A 21,576-nucleotide genomic window follows, 5' to 3' on the forward strand; every position below is an offset into this window, starting at 1 on the left:
CATAAAACAAGTTTCAAGAAATATAAAATCAATATTAATCATGTTCTCTGATTAAAGTGCAATTAAAAATCAATAATAAAAAGGTAACCAAAATCTCCATATAGTTGAACATTTAAAAATGCACTTTAAGTGATGACGTCAGTGAAAATAGTGAAGTAAGGAACTCCGAGGGCTCCTCCACATAAACACCCAAAAACTGAGCAAAAACTACCAGCAACAACTTTATTGGAACTTCAGAAAACATCCTAAGGTTTACAGCAACCACACAAATGCTGAATCAAGAAGAAGATGACTTAAACATGATAGAAAAGCTCTGTGGCATTTTAATTTACTCTTGCTCCATTCTTCTCTCCAGCTTGGTGGCAGTCTTGAAAATGGCAACCCATGTTCCCAGTACGCGTTCCTGGTTCTAGGGGAAGCAGAGTGAACCTTGTTCTCAAGGACTTCTGTTTGTATATTTGAACCTATCTAGAGGTTCCCTGAAGAACTGATTCAAGACCCTTGCCTTTGTAGCATCTAAGTATCTTAGAACTCTCTTAGCACGCAGCAGTTTAAATTTCCTTGAAAACACTGAAAGTCAAGTGAACAAGACACTGCTGCTTTTAGTGAGGTATTACAATTAGGGTAAATAATAGACACAGCAGAAGCCTGGGAGGAAAAGCTGAAAGAGAGGCACTTTGAGAGACAAGGGCTTTGAAAAGTTCCTACATAGGCTAGAGGAATCTAGAAAGCCATGTGCACACCCTGGGTAGGTTGAAAACTCAGAAAAGACCTAGGAAGATGTTAAAGTTTTCACTTGAGGATAAACCTTAAGCTCAGTGCAAGCAGGAAGTAAAGGCTAAGGCGGAGTTATAAACAGCCTGGATATGTGTTGAGAAAGTGTCCCAACACAGAGCCAACTGGCGAAGACTGAAAGGGTATATTTTTCCTTTTTTTTTCTTTTTAAATTTTTGTCACCAGGTACTTAAGGAAATCTCTGTCAAGCCACTAGGTGACCACAAGATAAAGTAACAGAAACTTCAAAAACCATAAACAACAAAAAATAGTTTTAAAAGTTACTAAAAACACAATTACACCTTCAGCAAGCAACATTAACAAGCCCCAAGGACAGAGAAGACTCTGATTTCCAGAGTTACCACATTATGGTATTCAAAATGTCCAGTTTTCAACCGAAAATTATGAGGCATTTACAGAAAAAGCAAAATATGGTCCATTTACAGCAGAAAAGTTAACAGAAACTGTCTCCATTAGTCATGATTCTTCTGAGAAACAGAATATATTTATGTAGCTATCATATATATGTGGAGAGAGAGAGAGAGAGAGGAGAGAGGGAGAGAAGAAGGAGGCAAAGAAAGACAGAAAAAGATTTAGAGGAATTGACTCATATAATTGTGGGAAATGGCAAGTCCAAAACTTGCTAGAAATTCCAGCAGAAATTGATGTAGTGTTGAACCTGAAGGCAGTCTGGAGACAGAATTTCTTTTACTTCAGGGAGCCTCAGTCTTCTCTCTTACAGCCTTCATGTGATTGAATAAGGCCAACCCATATTATGGAGAGTAATTTGTTCTCCTCAAAGTCTAATGATGTAAATGTTGATCACATTTAGAAAACACTTTTACATCAACATCTAGTCTGGTGTTTCACCAAATGCCTGAGCATCATAGCCTAGCCAAAGTGACACATAAAATTAACCATCATATTCCCTCAGGAAGCACAGACATTGAAATTATTAGACACAGACTTTAAATCAACTGTCTTTTTAAAAAAATTTCCATAGATTTGGGGGGAACAGGTGGTATTTGGTTATGTAAGTTCTTTAGTGGTGATTTGTGAGATTTTGGTGCACCCGTCACCCAAGCAGTACACATTGACCACAATGTGTGACTTTTTATCCTTCACTCCCTTCCCACCTTTTCCCCCAGGCCCCCAAAGTCCATTGTATCATTCTTCTGCCTTTGCATCCTCATAGCTTAGCTCCCACTTATGAGTGAGAACATGCAATATTTGGTTTTCCATTCCTAAGTTACTTCACTTAGAATAATAGTCTCCAATGCTATCCAGGTTGCTGTGAATGCCAGTAATTCATTCCTCTTTGTGCCAGAGTAGTATTCTGTTGTATATATACACCACAGTTTCTTTCTCCACTCTTTGGTTGATGGGCATTTGGGCTGGTTCCATATTTTTGCAATGGCAAATTGTGCTGCTATATACATGCATGTGCAAGTATCTTTGGATCAAATAGTAGTTCTACTTTTAGTTCTTTAAGGAATCTCCACACTGTTTTCCATAGTGGTTGTACTAGTTTACATTCCCACCAGCAGTATATAAGTGTTCGCTTTTCACTGCATCCACACCAACATCTATTTATTTTTATTTTTTATTATTCCATTCTTGCAGGAGTAGGGTGGTATCCCATTACGGTTTTGATTTGCATTTCCTACATGTGGCTTGCCAATTATCTCAGCACCATTTGTTGAATAGGGTGTCCTTTCCCCACTTTATGTTTTTGTTTGCTTTGTTGAAGATCAGTTGGCTGTAAGTATTTGGGTTTGTTTCTGGGTTCTGTATTCTGTCCCATTGATCTATGTGCCTATTTTTATACAAGTACCATGTTGTTTGTGTGACTATGGCCTTAGAGTATAGTTTGAAATTAGGTAATGTGATGCTTCCAGATTTGTTCTTTTTGTTTAGTCTTGCTTTGGCTATGCAGGCTCTTTTTTGGTTCCATATGAATTTTTCTTATCTGATTGCTCTGCCTAGGACTTCCAGTACTATGTTGAATAGAAGCAATGAGAGTGAGTGTCATTGTCTTGTTCCAGCTCTCAGAGGGAATGCTTTCAACTTTTCCTCATTCAGTATTATGTTGGCTATGGGTTTGTCATAGATGTCTTTTATTACATTGAGGTAAGTCCCTTGTAGGCCAATTTTGCTGAGGTTTTTAATCATAAAAAGATGCTGGATTTTGTCAAATGCTTTTTCTTCATCTGTTAAGATGATCTTGTAATTTTAGGATAACCAGTTTTCTCAGCATCATTTATTGAAGAGGCTGTCTTTTCACCATGTATGTTTTTGTCACCTTAGTCAAAAATGAGTTTACTGTAGATTTGTATATTTGTTTCTGCGTTCTCTATTCTGTTCCATTAGTCTGTGTCTATTTTTATGCCGTTACTATGCTGTTTTGGTGAGGTAACTGCAGCTCTGTAGTATAATTTAAAGTCAGGTAATGTGACTCCTCCACTTTTGTTCTTTTTGCTCAGGTTAGCTTTGGCTATTCTGGGTTGTATACATTTCAGGGTTTGTTTTTTTTTAATTTCTGAGAAGAATGTCCATTGGTAATTTGACAGGGATTTCATTGAATATGTAGATCACTTTGGATACTATGGAAAGTTTAACAACATTGATTCTTCCAATCCTTGAACATGAAATAACTTTCCATTTTTTTGGTGTCCTTTTCCATTTCTTTCACTAGTGTTTTATAGTTTTCATTGTAAAGATCTTTCACTTCTTTGGTTAATTCCTAAATATTTAATTTTACTTGCAGCTACTGTAAAGAGAATTACTTTCTTGATTTCTTTTTCAGCTTGTTCACTATTAATATAGTGAAATGCTACTGATTTTTATATGTTGATTTTGCATGCTGCACTTACTGAATTTGTTTATCAGTTCTGACAGTTTTTTTTGGTGGAGTCTTTAGGTTTTTCCAAACGTAAGATCACACTATCTACAAACAAGGATAATTTGACTATTTCCTTCCTGATTTGTATGTTCTTTATTTCTTTCTCTTGTCTGATTGCTTTAGCAAGGACTTCCAGTACTATGTTGAATAACAGGTGTAACGTGAGCATCCTTGTCATGTTTCAGATCTTAGAGGAAAGGCTTTCAGTTTTTCCCCATTTAATATGGCACTAGCTGTGGGACTATTATATACAGCCTTTATACTCTTCCCTTCCCTTTACACAAGCAGAGGAGTCTCTCCCCATGGTCACCACTACCACAGGCCCAGAGGGTCAAAGGTGGCATATTCCTAGGGTACCACCAATGTTCATTCAAGGCCCAAGGGCTCTTCAGCCTGCTTGTGATGAATGCTGCCAGGCCTGGGTCTCATCCTTCAGGGAAGTGGGCTCCCTTCTGGCCTAGGGCAGGTCCAGAAATGCCATCCAAGGGCCCAGCCTGGAATCAGAAACCCTGAGTGCCTGCTTGGTGCTCTGCTCCACCATGGCTGAGCTAGTACCTATGCTGACAAAGTCCATTGCACTCTTCCCTCTGCTTTTCTGAAGCAGAAGGAATCTCTCCCCATAGCCACTATAGCTGGGAATGTGCTGCATCACACCAGAAGCCAGCACATTTCAGAGTCTCATCCAAGGCCCGTGGCATGTGCTACCTGGCTACCACTGTTGATTATTCAGGGCCCAAGTGCTCTTTAGTCAGCAGATGATGAATTCTTCCAGGATTGGGTCCTTCCCTTCAAAGTGGGCTCTCTTCTGGCCCACGGTATGTCTAGAAATGTCATCCAGGACCTAGGGCCTGGAATCATGCCTCAGGACTCTGCCCAGTGCCCTATCCTACTGTAGCTGAGCTGGTATCCAAGATTCAAGACAAAGCCCTCTTTACTCTTCCTTCTCCTCTTCTCAAACAGAAGGAAGGGGTCTCTCCTGTGGTTATGAGTTGCACTGCCTGGGGTTAGAGGAAGAGTAGCACGAGCATTCCCTTGGCTACCCTGGCTGGTATCTCACAAGGTTCAGGCCTTAGTGAGACACTGGCTCTGAGCCCAGCATAGCACCAGCACCTGCCTAGCAGTTGCAGTCCTTATGGCCTAGACTGCCTTTCAAGTTTATCTGGGACCCCAGAGCACTTTAGCCTGCGGTGGCGAGGCTTGTCAGAACTCAGCTTCCACCCACTGGGATGGAGGATCCCTCTGTGGGTGTTGGCTGAGCTCTGCCCAGTGTGGCTTTCTGCTGTGGTAAGGCATCACCAAGTTCCAATGCAAAGTCCCATGATCACTGTATTCTCCCTCTCCTAAATGCACAAATTCTTTGTACCACATGACCACTGCCGGGGGGTGGGGGAGGGATGGCATCAACAACTTCAGACTGCCTTTCCTACCCTCTTCAGTATGTCTTTCAGTGACATGAAGTTAAAACCAGGTACCGTGATCATGGACCTGATTTTTGGTTCTTACAGTGGTGCTTTTTTGTGCGTAGGCAGTTGTTAAATTTGGGAGGATGACTGGTGGAAGCTTCTATTTGGCCATCTTGCACCACCTCCTGTCAAGTGCATGAGGACTGAGCGACAAGGTCATTGCAGATGGAGTGGAGTTCAGTAGCCATGGAGGCAGAAGCCAGAATTCAAAATGATATAACAGAAGCAATATCATTTTTGAGCGGTTGAATTGGAGTCACCTGCTGTCCAGAAGGCAGCAGGAGGGAGGATGACTGTGGAGGCTTCTGTTTGGCCATCTTGCTCCACCTCCAGGGTTTCTTTCTGGGGTGATAAAAATGTTCTAAGATTGACTGTGATGATGGTTGCACAACTCTGAATACACTAAAAACCATTGATGGTATTCTTTCAATGGGTAAATTGTATGACATGTGAATTATAGCTCAATAAAGATGATATATGTCTAAATACATGACATTTACATATAAAAAGTAAATATAGGCCAGGTGCAGTGGCTCATGCCTGTAATCCCGGCACTTTGGGAGGCCAAGACAAGAGGATTGCTTGAGCCCAGGAGTTCAAGGCTGCAGTCAGCTATGACCACATTACTGTACTCCAGCCCAGGTGACAGAGTGGAGTACAGTAATGTGGTTATAGCTCACTTGTCTCTCAAAAATAGATTAAAAATATTTTAAAAATATATAACATATAATGCATAATTATATATTCCCAACTGCAGTTTCCTTGGTAGCTAGGGCTTAAGGCTTCAGATGTGATTCTCATTTTGACAATGAGGTGCATTGCATTTATAATTTTATATTTCATGTAAAAACACATTATAATATATATTTGCATATGTATGTGTATATATATATATATATACATACATACATACAACATATGCTGGGTGTGGTGGCTCACACCTGTAATCCCAGTACTTTGGGAGGCTGAGGCGGGTGGATCACGAGGTCAGGAGTTCAAGACCAGCCTGACCAAGATGGTGAAACCCTGTCTCTACTAAAAATACAAAAATTAGCCGGGTACGGTGGCAGGTGCCTGTAATCCCAGCCACTCAGTAGGCTAAGGCAGGAGAATTGCTTGAACCCAGGAGATGCAGGTTGCAGTGATCCAAGATCACACCACTGCACTCCAGCCTGGGCGACAGAGCAAGACTCCATCTAAAAAACACACACACACACATAGGTGATTGGATATGGAAAACTGGGCCTCAACATCCATTCTATCCTCCTCCTGTGTACTTTCCCAACTGCAGTTTCCTTGGTAGCTAGGGCTTAAGGCTTCAGATGTGATTCTCATTTTGACAATGAGGTGCATTGCAAGAGATTTGTAAGAAAAAGGGAAGGTGGAGTCTGGGCTTCCTGCTTCTTTCTGTCGGCCAGCTCAGTCTGGGAGGCTTTGGGATTTTCTGAGTTTAACATCAGCAGAGGTCCCAGTGTCTAGTCACTAGCTTTGTGGTAACACGCATAGCTTTTTCTGCTTTCTTTTGGGCTTTATTTACTGATATAGCTCTATCTTCCCTGACATCTGCACCTCTGCACTCTCATTCATCCCTACCAAGCTCCTTCTTCCTATCAAAGGCAGTTCTATCCAGCCCTCCATAGCTTTCTTTCATAGCATCCCGATTCTATTTCTTTTCTTTTTCTTTACTTCCTATAGCCTCTTCTCTCCTCCCCTCCCCCCAGATATAAATTTGTGCGTGTCTCTCCCATTATAAAAGCAAATAAACGGAAAATCTCCTTTGACCCTTTAGTCGTTTCAAGTACACCTCCCTTTTCTTTTCTCCTCGCAGTCAAACTTCTGGAAGCAGCAGTCTAACCTTGCTGGTGTTGCTTTGCATCGCTTCCCATTCTCTCCCTACTCTGTTTCAATCTGGCTTCTGCCTCCACTGCTACTGGACTCCACTCTATCTGCAATGAGCTTTTTGCCCAGTCGTCATGCACTCAACAGTCAGCACTGTAGGCCCCTCCCTCCTCCCTGAATCCCTTCCAATCCTTGGCTTTCATTGGTTTCCTCTGCCTTTGTTTTCCTCCTTCTTCCATTGGTGCACCTTTTTTGTCCTCTCCATCAGCATCTTTTCCTCCTTCCATTTGCTAAAGGCTGGTGTCTCCCCGGTCTGGCAGAGCCCTTTCTTTTTTTTTTTTTTTTTTTTTCAGGGTAAATCTTTTCCCTGGGGAAGTCATTGTCAAATGGTGAACGAGGTGGAAAGTCAATGAAGGGTTTTGAGCAGAGAAATGACATGATCAGAATTATGATTTAAAAAGTTATCTCTGGGGGCTCTTCTGAGAATAGACTGAACAGAGGCAAGTGTGAAGGCAGGGAGATCAGTTAGAAATCTAGTCATGCGGGGCTGGGAGCGGTGGCTCACACCTGTAATCCCAGCACTTTGGGAGGCCAAGATTGGCGGATCATGGGGTCAGGCATTCGAGACCAGCCTGGCCAACGTGGTGAAACCCCGTCTCTACTAAAAATACAAAAAAATTAGCTGGGTGTGGTGGTGCATGACTATAATCCCAGCTACTCAGGAGGCTGAGGCAGGAGAATCACTTGAACCCAGGAGGTGGAGGTTGCAGTGAGCTGAGATCATGCTACTGCACTCCAGCCTGGTCAACAGAGTGAGACTCCATCTCAAAAAAAAGAAAGAAAAGGAAAGACATCTAGGCATGGGGCTAGATCAGGTTGGTTCCCATGGAGGTGATGAGAATAATTGCATGACAGATATATTTAGAAGTTAGAGCCCAGAGGACTGGGTTGGAAGCCTGGGTGTGAAAGAAAGTCAAGAATAATCCAACTGTTTTTTTTATTTGGGGTGGGGGACAGAGTCTTGCTTTGTCGCCCAGGCTGGAGTTCAATGGTGTGATCTTGACTCACTGCAAACTTTGCCTCAGGTTCAAGCGATTCTCCTGCCTCAGCCTCCTGAGTAGATGAGATTACAGGCGCATGCCACCATGCGCAGCTAATTTTTGTATTTTTAGTAGAGATGGGATTTCACCATGTTGGCCAGACTGGTCTTGAACTCCTGACCTCAAGTGATTCACCCGCTTCGGCCTCCCAAAGTGCTGGGATTACAGGCATGAACCACTGTACCTGGCCTAATCCAAGTGCCTTGGGCTGAGCAATTGGAAAAATGGACTTGCAATTTACTAAGATGGGAAAGACCAGTTTGTGCTGGAGAATGGTATTCTGGAGTTATTTGGGACATGTTAAGTGTGAGATGCCCCTTAGAAATTCAAGTACAATTGTCAGGTAGGCTGTTGGAGATGCAAATGTGGAGTTAGGAGAGAGGCTGGGGCTGGCCTGGAGACATACTTTTGGGAGCTGTCTACATGTGATGGTGTTTAAAGCCATGAAACGGGAGAAATCAGGAAGGAACTGAGCACTGGGACACGCCAATGTTTGGAGTTTCAGAAGAACTTGAAAAAGAGACTGAGAAGAAGCCGCTGAGAAGGTGGGAGGAAAACCAGGGAGTGTGGTGTCTGGGAGGCAAGTGGAAAAGGCATTGTAATTCAGAATGCTCAGTAATAACAGATGCTGCCAAGGGGCAGAGAGAGATAAAGGCTGAAAGGTGGCCAGCCACGAGATCAGTGATTTGGAGGTGACTGTGACCTTGACAGACAGTCTGAATAGAGTTGCAAAATCCTGATTGGAATGGGTTCAATGGAGACTGGGTGGAGAAAAAGTGAAGACAGTGAGTATAAACAACTCTTCCTAGGAGTTTTGCCACTAAGGCATGAGAAAAACAAGGCTTTAGCTGGTAGGGGATGGGCAGTTAAGGAAGACAAGGTTTTGTTGAGATAGATGTTACTAAATGTGTGTGTGCACTATTGAGAATCTTCCAGTAAAGAGGAAAAATTTGTCCTACAGACTCTTTTTATGAAATATCTCACACTAATCCTCTCCATTCCCAACACAGATGTCTTACTGGGGAATTCTGACAACTTTCTCTAAAAAGGAAACCATCGTCTAATTTAATCCAGAGGGTAAACTTTATATGGCATCTTTAACAATGATATGCCATGTGTCATAAAAATGTACACATTTTACTGATGGAAAGATATCCCCCAACACAAATATTTTTATCTTTTCTATTGATTAATGCATCTGGGGGTGGGGGGGAAGGGCTTAAGAATTGCATGCCACTCAACAAAAAAGGAGCTAAATAGAGTGCAGGGGAAAATATGAAGCCTCACTCAGTCCAAAGGAAACTGTGGATTCAAGGCTACTAGTACTATGGTGACACAAAACTTTGGACTCAGCATCAATTTGGAAAGAGATCAAAGTTCACATTTTCCTTCAGGCTTCATTTATATACACAGTGATAAAAAGATACTTGCCTAAGTTAAAAACACACAGTGCAGCCTTTTCATCCTGGGTGGCTCTCTCTCTAACTTAACAACCCTTGCCTCCGGAAAAAAAGGATAGTTTTGGAGGAGACTACATTTTCAGTAAGTGGGATATCAGCTCTCTTTATTTTGTCTGAAATATTTTTTTCTTAATCTTATGCCTTGAATCTCATGAATACATTTCTAGTATTAAATGCATGTGGGTTCCTTTAAAAAGGCTAGAAACATGTATTGTGCCTTCTTTGTAATATTTTTAAAAGAATAAAGGATAATATGATAAACATCTCTGTAACATAACCAGTTAAAAATAATAAAACACTTCAGATACAGCTGAAGTATCACTCTTTAATCACAGGCCCCCTGTGATTAAAGGACTCATGAGCTTGATTCAGGATGTGTTGAATTTTCCAACCTGAGCTAACCTAAATAGTTTAAAGCTAAACTAAATTTGGTGTTTATTTATGCCTATGTTCTTTTCATTTCTTTTTTTTAGTGATAGGGTCTTGCTCTGTCTCCCAGGCTGAAAAGCAGTGCCATGATCATAGCTCACTGTACCCTTGAACTCCTGAGTTCAAGTGATCGTCTTGAGAGGCATCTTTTAAGACCTGGTATACTCAGAAAGATCTTGGGTAATAAAAATGTTAATTTCAACACATCTTAGCCAAGATAATAGTAAATGATTTTCTGGTAGCGTGTGTTTCAAATATACTTTTGTCAAAAGCTTGGAGCTACAAGTTTAGCTCAGCTGGTTATGGGAAGCATCCTCTATAAACCCTAATTGGCAAAGTTAGACTTTACTGTCATATTAATCATCCTAATAAGACTTAATTCCTGCCCCCAAAAAGAGTCTGATTCATGTTCCAATTTGAATATATGCTAATTATCATCCCTGTGACAACCATCTTCGAATTCATATAACTCGTAGAACTGAACTCAACTAACTCACATAAGTTGATACCATTTCCACACACTTTACTAAGAGAGAGATACAGGTGTCTTGCCCCGGACTCAATAGTATTTACTGTAGGTGGTACATTGTATTATTTGTTCACAGTTATTAATTCCCCCCAACTTTGCCACCCCTTCCCGTAGACTGAGTATATTTCCCCCACTCTTGATTCTGGACTTGACCATGAGACTTACATTGGCTAGTAGAAGGTGAGATCGGTGAAGCACGCTATCCCTGAGCAGAAGCTTTTTTTGAGGTACTGCAAATTCCCACCAGCACTCTTGGCTCCTGCCATGAAAACAACATGTCCCCAAGAGCCTCTGCTTCCTCAGTCTGGGTGATGTCCATCCACGGTGCAGAACCAGAAGGCCGTGGAACCACCCACCATCTACCCACAGCCTGGAGCAGAGTTGCCAAACCATGGACTCCCAGCTGACTTGCAGCACCCCCATAAATATGGTGGTTGTAAGTCCAACCCAGGAACGCCGACCAATACTCTCTTCTATTGACAACATCCGGGACCTGCCTTTTTAGCAACTAAAGCTTGTTTACAAATAAAACAGTGTTCTCAAGTTAAAATATGGGGGGAAACTGATAAGACTACTCTAGTGACCAAGGGCGCAGCTCTGTCCATAGAAATACTCACATACCTCTTTAAGCCCAAGTGCAAATAAACTTACTTACTTAAGTTTAAGTAAGATGCAAATGAAAGTATCCAAAATCTGAGAAAATCCTAGTCACCTGCTGTATTCCTTGGCTTGTCTGGATGTCATAATCTCATCGCAATGAGCAATCACAGCTCACTGCAACCTCCGCCCACTGGGCTCAAGCCACCCTCTCACAACACCCGGTTAATTTTTTGGTATTTTTGGTGAGATGGGGGTCTCATCATGGTGCCCAGGCTAGTCTTGAACTCTTGAACTCAAGTGATACGCCTACCTTGGCCTCCCAAAGTGATGGGATTATAGATGTGAGCTATGGTGCCTAGGCTAGTATCCCAATTTTCTCAGCTACCAATATCAGCCATAAAATATAGCTGGGAAGAATTGGATTCATCAGTCTGAGGTATGTTTTTTATTTGTCACAATTAAAAATGATTTTTATTTTAAAATAGTTTGACTCACCAGGTGTTACAAAATAGTACAGAGAGTTCCCATCTACACTCTGAGCATGAACTCATATAATCTCCAAAACAGCTGTTTAAAATCAAAGTTGGTGCTGTTATCTCCATTTATGACGGGATAAGCTCAGAGAGGGCAACTTGTCTGAGGCACACAGCCAGGATGAGCTAGGGCAGCATATAAGCCCAGGCAGACTAGCCTCGGAGTCCATGCTGTGGTGAATCCCCTCAGAAGCAGTTGTATTAAGAACTGAAGTTGTACTTTTACACTGTTGGTGGGAGTGTAAATTAGTTCAACCATTGTGGAAGACAGTGTGGTGATTCCTCAAGGATCTGGAATCAGAAATATCATTTGACCCAGCAATCTCATTACTGGGTATATACCCAAAGGATTATAAATCATTCTACTATTAAAGATACATGTACACATATGTTTATTGCAGCACTATTTACAATAGCAAAGACTTAAAACCAACCCGAATGCCCATCGTGATTGACTGGATAAAGAAAATGTGGCACATATATACCATGGAATATAATGCAGTCACAAAAAATAATGAGCTCATGTCCTTTGCAGGGACATGGATGAAGCTGGAAGTCATCATTCTCAGGAAACTAACACAGGAACAGAAAACCAAACACTGAATGTTCTCGCTCATAAGTGGGAGTTGAACAATGAGAGCACATGGACACAGGGAAGGGGACATCACACACTGAGGCCTGTCAGGGGCTAGGGGGCAAGGGGAGGGAGAGCATTAGGACAAATACCTAATGCATATGGGGCTTAAAACCTAGATATCAGATTGATAGGTGGAGCAAACCACCATGGCACGTGTATACCTATGTAACAAACCTGCATATTCAGGGCATGTATCCCAGAACTTAAAGTAAAATTAAAAAAAAAAAAAAAAAGAACTGAAGATGTTTACTCGCTCTCATTCATTCATCCCAGAGAAAAAGGCTTGAGTGCACACCCTGGGTCAGGCACTGGGAAAGGTGCTAGCTGGATAGGCAGTGATGAATAAAACAGACAGTAAATAGAAATGACATCATAATAATGTATCATATATTTTTTAAAAGCTACAAGATATTTTAAATGTTGTCACCACAAAGAAATGACAAATATTTGATAAATATCTGAGTGATGAATATGCTCATTAGCCTGATTTGATCATGTCACAATTATACATACACTGAAAAATCACATGGTACTTCATAAATATAGACAATTATTTGTCAATTATTTTTAATTATTTTTATTTGTATTTTGTATTTTTATTTTACTTAAAAAAAAAGTAAAAAAATAAAAATTACACCAATAAATATAAGAGGTACAAATTATGCTGAGTGCCCTGGTGAAAAGAGGAAAGGGGAAAACCCAGGGCTAAATGAATGAGAATCAGAAAGAGAGGGGGCATGAGGGAGGCAATTGAAGGAGGGGTTTGGAGGAATGTGTGTCTTTGGGTGCAGGTCACAGGAAGGGACTCATGAGCGTGATTCAGTATGTGTTGAGTTTTCCGGACTGAGATACGTCCAGTCTGTGGGAGGTTGGACATAAGGAAATCTGGGACTCTGGCATCATGGCTGGGTTGAAAGCAGAGGATGATAATGACTAAGGAGCAGGCTGTGGTTAAGCCACCAGCAAGGATGAGACTTCCCGAAAGGAAGCTGCAGAATGAGAAGGCAGGCAGAAGAGAGGAAAGAAGAAAATCACAGAGGTGGGGATATCTTTGCATCCGTGTGTCTCCAGTGCCCAAAACAGGGCCTAGCGGAGAAGAGGTTCTCGGTACCTGTCTGCTGCCTGGCGGGCTGAATGAACACATGGACGACTGTCTCAGAATCGCCTTAGTAGTGTCTTTTCCTCTGTAAAAAATGGCAATAGCGACCTGGGTAGGGCGGGCAGCTGCGGCTGCTGGGGCTCAGTGCGGCCCCTTCAAGACGCGCGCCCGCATCTGCCCGCCTGGTGTCTGCGGGGCGCGGTGTCCACTGGAGCGCGAGAGCCGCCCGGACCGCGGAGGACAGTGGCCTCGCCTCCCCTGCGATCACCCAGGAGCTCCAGGCCGAAGGGGGCGTGCTGAGGAAAAGGGGTCCTGCACCTGGAGTGGGGCCGACGCGGCAAGGAAGCCAGGGGAGACTGGGAAGCGAGGCCCGCGGTGCGGAGGGCGCGGGGCGCGCGGGGACACCTTGGGGAGAGGCATGGTAGGGGCGGAAGTAAGGAGGTGAAAAGGAGAGGGAGATCCGGGAGAGAGACCTGAGAGACCCAGAGGCCTGCAGAGGTTTTCATCTAGGACCCTTCAGAGCCCAAGAAAGAGCAGGTGCGGACGCGGGAGGGAGCCTCACGACAAAGCTGGCAGCACCAGTGACCGAAACGCCCTGCTGGGCAGCCCCGGGGCGCACTTCTGCCCAGGCAGCGCAGCAGAGTCCTGGAGAGCGCGAGGTGCTAGGGCCCAGGCTGCCCCTAGAGGGCTGGCCCGAAGCGTTGGAGTCCAAAGAGGCCTCCCGCTGCCGCGGGGTGGCAGAATTGGGGGCAGGCGCGTCCCACCGACCCCGAGGGGTGGCCCCGCCCCCAGGGCCGGGGGGAGGCCCCACTGTGGGGGGCGGAGTTGTCACCGCCCCCTCCCCAATCCCCGCGGACTGCGGCCGCTTCTTAAGCCCGCGGCGCCTCTAGCAGCCCCTCACTCGTCTCTCCCGTCAGTCTCCCTCCCGCGCGATGGCCTCGGCGCTGAGCTATGTCGCCAAGTTCAAGTCCTTCGTGATCTTGTTCATCACCCCGCTCCTGCTGCTGCCACTCATCATTCTGATGCCCGCCAAGGTCAGTTGCATCTCCAGGCAGCCCCGCGGACACCGGGCGCCCGGTGCCCACTAACGGGCGCCGAACCTGGGAGCCCCGAGCTGAAGCGCACGGATTCCGCGCGGGGCACAGCTCTCCCCAGGCGCGCGCACTCGGGAGCTCCAGGTGCCAGATGGGAGGTGCCCTGAAAAGAATCCGAGGGGCATGGCGACCGCAGGGTGCACCAACCTTGGGGTTTATGGATCCCCGGGCGCAGGAGCCGTCAAGGCAAGCACAGAAACCTCGAAGTGAGCACAGATCTCAGCCACACAGATCCCAGCCTTAGACTCAGCCCTGGCTCCGAATCGAATCTCCCCACAGTGCATAACTCCGTTTTCCCCAAAATGTCACCTATGCCAACAGGGAGCCTGGGAGCTTGCCTTTCCCTCCATCTTTTCTGTCTCTTCCCTTCGCCCATGGAGACTTCAAGCTGTAGGTGGCTTCTGCCGTCAGGAGGGACCTACAGGAAAAGATCGTCGCCACGTGGACCCTGCAGTCTTTGCCACTCTCTGGCCCTTCCTTGGGCCTTAGTGTCTCTGTCTATGATCCACACTTCTTCCAACCCCGAGAGCCACAGCTGAGTCCAAATCCTGCTCCAGGTTGCAGGCCAGTCGGGAGTTGGCCTGCTTTGCCCGCTGCCTGCTGGGGCTGTGGCAGGAGGCGGGACACATTCCCAGAGCTCACGCCTTGGGTGGCAGGACCTGGGGTTGCAGGGAAGCTTCCTCCCAGGCCCTGGCCTCCTAATGCTTCTGGGAGGGAGAGAGAGAATGAATGGTCTTGGCCGCAGGGTGGGGGCAGGCTCCGCTGGGCTGTGCACAGCCAGTTTGGCAGAGGACCGAGCCCTTTGAAGCCTTTTGTGGCTGCTGGCTGCTCCTTCCTTGTTCTTTCTTTTAGCCCTTTCACTCTCAGCCCAGACAGGAAACCTCCAGCTCCCCCCACCCCCAGCCTCCCCAGGCAGGTTTGGGAAACAGAGGAGTTCTTCATGGGATGCTCTGGGGGCAGCTCTAGAGGAAGGGGGTGCTTTGGGGCGTCAGAAAGCGAAACTGCAAGAGAACTGGACTTCCATCATTCTCTCATCTTTGTGACTTTAGCCAAGTGCCTGTGCTCTCTGGGCCTTGGTGTTCTCATCTGTACAATGGGACTAGGTGGTTTGGTTCTGACACTTTAAGGCTTTGGGAATCAAAAGGGATTAACGTTGGTACCTAGGATGGGGGCCGAGAGACTGGGAGGAGCCCTTGGGTGGGCCTAGCACAGGCCCTGGGTGTGCCAAGGACAGCAGATCCAACTGTGGAGGCTCTGGAATTGCCACACCATCTGTGAGCAGTCATACTTCCTCTGTAGCAAAAGGTTTGTGGCCATTATTGCCCAAAGAAAAGAGCCAGGCAGGAGAGCTGGGATTTTAGTTCTGCTGGCAGAGAGTGATGTTCCCTGGAATAATTATAGTAGCTTGGCCGACCTTCCTTCCCCAGGAGACCCTACTCACACACACACACACACACACACGCACACACACTGAGCTGGAACCCCAACTCACCATGTGTTGTTGTTGTGTGTGTGTGTGTGAGAGAGAGAGAGAGAGAGAGACAGAGAGAGAAAGAGAGAGAGATTAAGCTGTCCTGTGAGTGAAGACCAGAGAGGGGAAGAGGAGGGCCCAGGGAGAGTCCTTCTAAAGACTGCCTTGAGGAGCTTTCCTTCTGATTGGGTTGGTTGAGGACCCTGTACCTTGTCTTCTTGTTTTTTCCCTTTGTGCCTCTGTTTCGGTCACCCTGCCTCCACCCTGCATGGCCACCCCATTGTACAAGGAAATCCAGAGGGTACACAGCACGGGCAGGGCAGCTGGGAAGCTGCTGAGAAGCCGGCGGGACCTTGGCAGCCTGAGCAGCACAGTCCTTGCCAGGAGGTGACTCCCAGGGCACACTACCCTCTGCCAACACCCAGGCCCTTCTCCTCACCCGCTGTTTCCAGTTTTCCTGTCTCTACCTTGGTTTCTTCCTGGCCTCATCTCTGCTTTACTTTCTCTATCCTTTCTCTAGGTCCTTTTTTATTTAAAAATTCATTTAAGGCAGGACGTGGTGGCTCACACCTGTAATCCTAGCACTTTGGGAGGCCGAGGCAGGCAGATCACAAAGTCAGGAGTTTGAGACCAGCCTGACCAACATGGTGAAACCCCATCTCTACTAAAAATACAAAAATTAGCTGGGTGTGGCGGTGCACACCTGTAGTCCCAGCTACTTGGGAGGCTGAGGCTGGAGAATCGCTTGAACCTGGGAGCCGGAGGTTGCAGTGAGCCGAGACTGCGCCCCTGCACTGCAGCCTGGGCAACAGAGCAAGACTCCATCTCAAAAAAAATAATAATTTAAAAAAATAAATGATAAATTTCTTGTATCATTTATTTTATTAAAATGTAAAAGGATTCATTTTACAAATCTGTAAGGTATAAAGTAAAAATGAAAATACTCTCAAATTCCATAAGTTATTCATAATTTGATGAACATCTTTCCAGAAACCGATCAATCTCTTCTCTCTCTTCCCAAACACACACACAAATACACACAGAGTAGGTTTTGCCTGCACTTTTTCATTAAGTGGTGTGCCAGGACACCGTGACTTGTTAATGTCAGACTTTTCTAACATCCCCTTCCTATCCTACCCTCTCCCCTGACACTGTGGGGGCCATTCTAGACTAGGAAGGGTCAAGCCTATTGACTTCAGGGATGAGGCACCTCCTGGGCTTCCAAATAGCGGGGTGGAGTTGAGGAGGCAGGTAACTTTGCGTCTCATCCTCTTTCCTAGTGGGTATGTTTGACGCCTCCAGGAATGTACATTGGTGACATGTGCCACCTACTGCTTCTAAATTTAGAGAATCAAAAGCTACCGAGGACTTTGTGTGCCATATGTGAAAAATGAGCACTTCTAAATCCCCAATTGGAAGATGAAGACATGAAACAAGAGGAGAGAGACCAGGGTTGGGAGCAGGAGGAGCAATCTTTGAGTGACATTGTTTAGAATTGCTGTCTCATGATAATAGTAAGAAACAAACTGATTTTTAGCTAATATTATTGTTTTAAAATTCTCTCCAATGCACCTTCTCATTATCTGCTCCTGGAGGGGATCATTCTCATGGCCTGCCCAGGGGTACACCCCTGACACCAAGGCCCAGAGAAGTTAGTGACTGCCAAGGGCCAGACAGTAGCTGACAGCGGACACCAATCACGTCTGTCTGGTGTCAAAGCCTGGGCTTCCAGTCACGCTACTGTTCTGTCTTTAGTTAAGTGGCTGTAAACCAGCATTGATCCTTTCTCCAGCCCCCACCCTGCCCCACAGCAGGGGAGCTTTGGCAAAGTAGAAAGACTTTGCTGTCCCAACTGGAGACGGTTCTACTGGCATCTCATAGGTGGAGGCCAGCAATGCTCTCAACATCCTGCTGTGCACAGCCCCCACAACAAAGAATCATTTAACCCAAAATGTCAGTGTCAGTGTGCCTGGCTGAGAAACCCAGCCTTGCCAGTAGGGAGGTGCCCTGGGTTGCTCATGGGATGCTGAAGAAAGATTTACTTTTTTTGTGGCTGATAACACAACCCAGACAAGGAATTTCTAAGTCTTCCTGCAATGTGTTGTGCAAATAATACATGTTCTTCTGGGTGATGACAAGCAGTGATTGCGTCCAGGTGCATCTGTTCTTCAGCAGCTTTGTCATAGCTAAACGCGGATGAATGCCGTTGATTCCTTTAATAAGCATTTGCAAAGATATCCTAAGTGTTAGGCCTGTTTTAGATGCAGAGGGCAGAGTGAATCAGAAATACAGCAGGTTCTTGAATAATGTTGTTTCATTCAACATGATTTCATTATCATGTTGATCAGGGGGAAAGGAAGGATCTTTTGAGCCCAGGAGATGCAGGCTGCAGTGAGCTGTGATCGTGCCACTGCATTCCCGCCTCCGCAACAGAGTGAGACATTGTCTCAAAAATAAATAAGTAAATAAAGCAAGAGAGAAAGAAAAGAAAATGATTACTGGCTGGGGTCACTGTCCGTGGAATTTGCACATTATCTGACGTCCGCAAGGGTTTTCTCCAGGTACTGTGGTTTCCTTCTACATCTCAAACATGTGCATGTTAGGCGAATTGGAGTGTGTGTTCTTTCCCAACCTGAGTGAGTGTGGGCGTGCATGCGAGTGTGCACTCTGCAGTGGAATGACATCTTGTCCAGTGCTGGTTCCCACCTGCACCCTGAGCTGCTGGGACAGGCTCTGGTCACCCAAGGCCCTAACCTGTTGTAAGTGGGTAAATAATTATCTCACCTGTTTTTATTCATGTTTCTTAAATATCTGTATAGCTCACGTTTATTTTGGTGTTTAATATTGGAAGTGTTTATATAGAAGCTCTGTGATGTTTTCATGATCAGGAATATGCTGTAGACACTGTTGTTTCTAGCAATTGGTCTATGGGAGTGTTGGTTTCTGTTGTTCGGCTTCCACGTTGCAGCTTCCGAGAACCAGTCGATGGTGTGAAGGGAGGACTCACTGTACTGTTTGTGCTCTCGAGTCACACACTGCTTGTGGTGGTAGAAGGACAGTTGAGGAAACAGGGACAATCCCATATGCTAACGTCTGCGGTGGGGGGGTGGTATTCAGAGGAAGGGCACAAACCAGGCTGCGGAGGGGGCATAGGGAGACATCTAAGAAGGAACTTGGAGCTGAACCCTGAGTCCTCACCCCAGGCCCAGGGCCTGGATAAGAGGAGGAGGCTGTGAGAGGAAGAGCACCCACCTCGCTGCCTCAGTTACTGAAAGTGCTTTGGGGTGGCTGGAACCGAGGGTGTGAGTGGGTGACAACAGGAGGCTGAGGGGATCCATAAAGCCTGGTCCCTTGAGGAGGATCTTTTAAGTCCTGCTGAAGCACTTGGGATTTGTCCTGAAGGCAACAGGAGTCTTTTAAACAAAGGGGTTGTTAATAAGTAAAATTTCGATGACGCAAAAGAAATAGCACTCGAAGATATGTCCTCTCAGCATGGCAGTTTACTTGTATAGAAGGATGCAGGACACATGATGGAGCAATGATGGCTGCTGCACTCTTGGACAAGCGGGGAAGCGGTACTTATGGCTGACAGGGGTCATCCCTACTGCTGTGTCGTTCCCTATTGGCTACGGTTAGACTGCACAAAGTAGACTAATCCTGATTGGCTATTTTCAAAAGAGCAGGGGTCCAAGCTGGAGTGGCAGGGTGGGTGTTTTTGTGGGAAGGACGGTTGTGGGCATGTCAGAGCAGGTAGCTGGGGTGACTAGGTGACCAGGATGAGTCAGGATGGAGGAGGGGGTGTAAGGGGGTAAGGGGAGCAGAGGTGAACTACTGATGAGCCCGGTGGAGAAGGTTGTTTACTGGAATTACAAGGAAGTTAAACTTTAAAATAGAGATTTAAATAATAAGAGAGATGGACATACTGACATACTGATTATTTGAAGAGAAACCTGGGGTTCGCTATAACACGGTGCTATGATCAGATTTGCTGCAGAGAAAGAGGGAGGACAGTATGGGTTGATGCAGATAGGAAGAACAAATGAGAGGAGAATTGCCGTGAGATATGGAGAGAGGAGGAGATGCGGCCTGAGCAAAGGCAGTGGCCATGGGGATAAAGGAGGGGTGGGAAAGAGGCCCCAGAATAAGAGGTGAGCGCGGTAGGTCGGCGACTGATTTAATTGGAGGGGGCTGGAATGAGGGAGAGGGTACAGCCTGGGTAATTAAATTAGAATGATAATAAGAATGCTGATGAAACATAAAACAACCTAGGGAGGTGGCTATTTTTATTATGTAATTATGATCATTTTTATTTCAATAGCTTTAGGGGTACACGTAGCTTTTGCTTACAGGGATGAATTGTATAGTGGCAAAGTCTGAGATTTTAGTGCACCCATCACCTGAGTAGTATATGGGGTACCTAACGTGTGGTTTCTTATCCCTCACTCCCCTCCCAACCTCCCTGCTTGTCAGTCTCCAGTGTCGTTTATACCACACTATATACCTTCAGGTACCCATAGCTTAGCTCCCACTTATAAGTGAGAACGTGCAGTATTTGGCTTTCCATTCCTGAGTTACTTCTCTTAGAACAATGGCCTCCACTTGCATCCAAGTTACTGCAAAAGACATCATTTCATTCTTTCTTATAGCTGAATAGTGTTCCATGGTGTGTATCTACCACGTTTTCTTTATTCACTCCTTGGTTGATGGGTACTTAGGTTGGTTTCATGTCTTTGAAATTGTGATAAGTCCTCAAACCAAAGAGGTTAAATTATTGATGCAAAGTTCTAGGATGAGAGAGGGGCCAGGCCAGCAAGTGCTTGTTTGAAAACCCAGCCCAGTCTCACCCCAAAGCCAAATCCCAGTGCTAAGTGGCTAAAGGTGGTGAATGGAACGTTCACAGAAATGTAAGTATGAATAGCATAGCTTGAGGCCTTTGTCATTAGAGAGATGCCAGTGGGAACACCAAGCGCCATCTTCTCAATTGTAATGAAAACGACCCCAAGGCCCTCCTGGTGGCTCATGCCTGTAATCTTAGCACTTTGGGAGGATGAGGCAGGTGAATCATTTGAGGTCAGGGGTTCGAGACCAGCCTGGCCAACATGGTGAAGCCCTGTCCCTATTAAAAATGTTCTTAAAAATAGGCAACTGTAATCCCAGTTACTGGGAAGCTGAGGCAGGAGAACCACTTGAACCCAAGAAGCGGAGGTTGCAGTGAGCCGAGATCACGCCACTGCACTCCAGCCTGGGCTACTGAGCAAGACTCCATCCCCTCCCCCCCAAAAAAAGAGAAAAGAAAAGAAGAAGACCCCAAGCAAACCTTGAAAACTCCCCGTGCTGGTGATTTTCTGGAGGAGCTGGTTTACAGGCACATTGCTGGAGCAGAGAAAGTCAGAGCAGCCCTTTGAGAAAGAAATTAGGAATAGGTATTAGGAATTCCAGGAAGTGCTTCCTGGAGCCTCTCCTAAAAAGGGAAAGACCGATTTAAAAACAGGTGAGCCAAAGAAAGTAGAGTGATCACAGCATTCTTTTGAGGGCCTAAAGAAATCGCATTTACTCAGATGCAGGAAGGCAAAGCGGAAGTGAAATGATCTGCCAAACCTACAGAGTATTTCAGTTTTAAAAATGATCAGCATGAACATTACTAGC

At 45.4% G+C, this 21,576-nt stretch overlaps 1 protein-coding gene across 7 annotated transcripts in view; it reads left to right on the plus strand.

Annotated features, from left to right (window-relative positions):
* The first annotated feature begins 14,067 nt into the window (after positions 1-14,067).
* The window catches only part of SLC13A5 (solute carrier family 13 member 5), a 31,878-nt gene continuing 24,369 nt past the window's right edge, over positions 14,068-21,576 (plus strand). For 5 of the 7 annotated variants that reach the window (XM_032280585.1, XM_032280588.1, XM_032280587.1 and 2 more), the window contains exon 1: positions 14,068-14,399. In XM_032280585.1, the coding sequence (XP_032136476.1) occupies positions 14,298-14,399 (102 nt within the window). In that variant the 5' untranslated portion in view covers positions 14,068-14,297. The remainder of the gene's footprint in view (positions 14,400-21,576) is intronic. The other 2 variants (XM_032280586.1, XM_032280591.1) reach the window with 2 other exon arrangements.

Source organism: Sapajus apella, unplaced genomic scaffold (assembly GCF_009761245.1).
Source record: "Sapajus apella isolate SASKATOON/1434 unplaced genomic scaffold, GSC_monkey_1.0 scaffold12, whole genome shotgun sequence".
In the NCBI taxonomy this organism is placed as follows: Eukaryota; Metazoa; Chordata; class Mammalia; order Primates; family Cebidae; genus Sapajus; species Sapajus apella.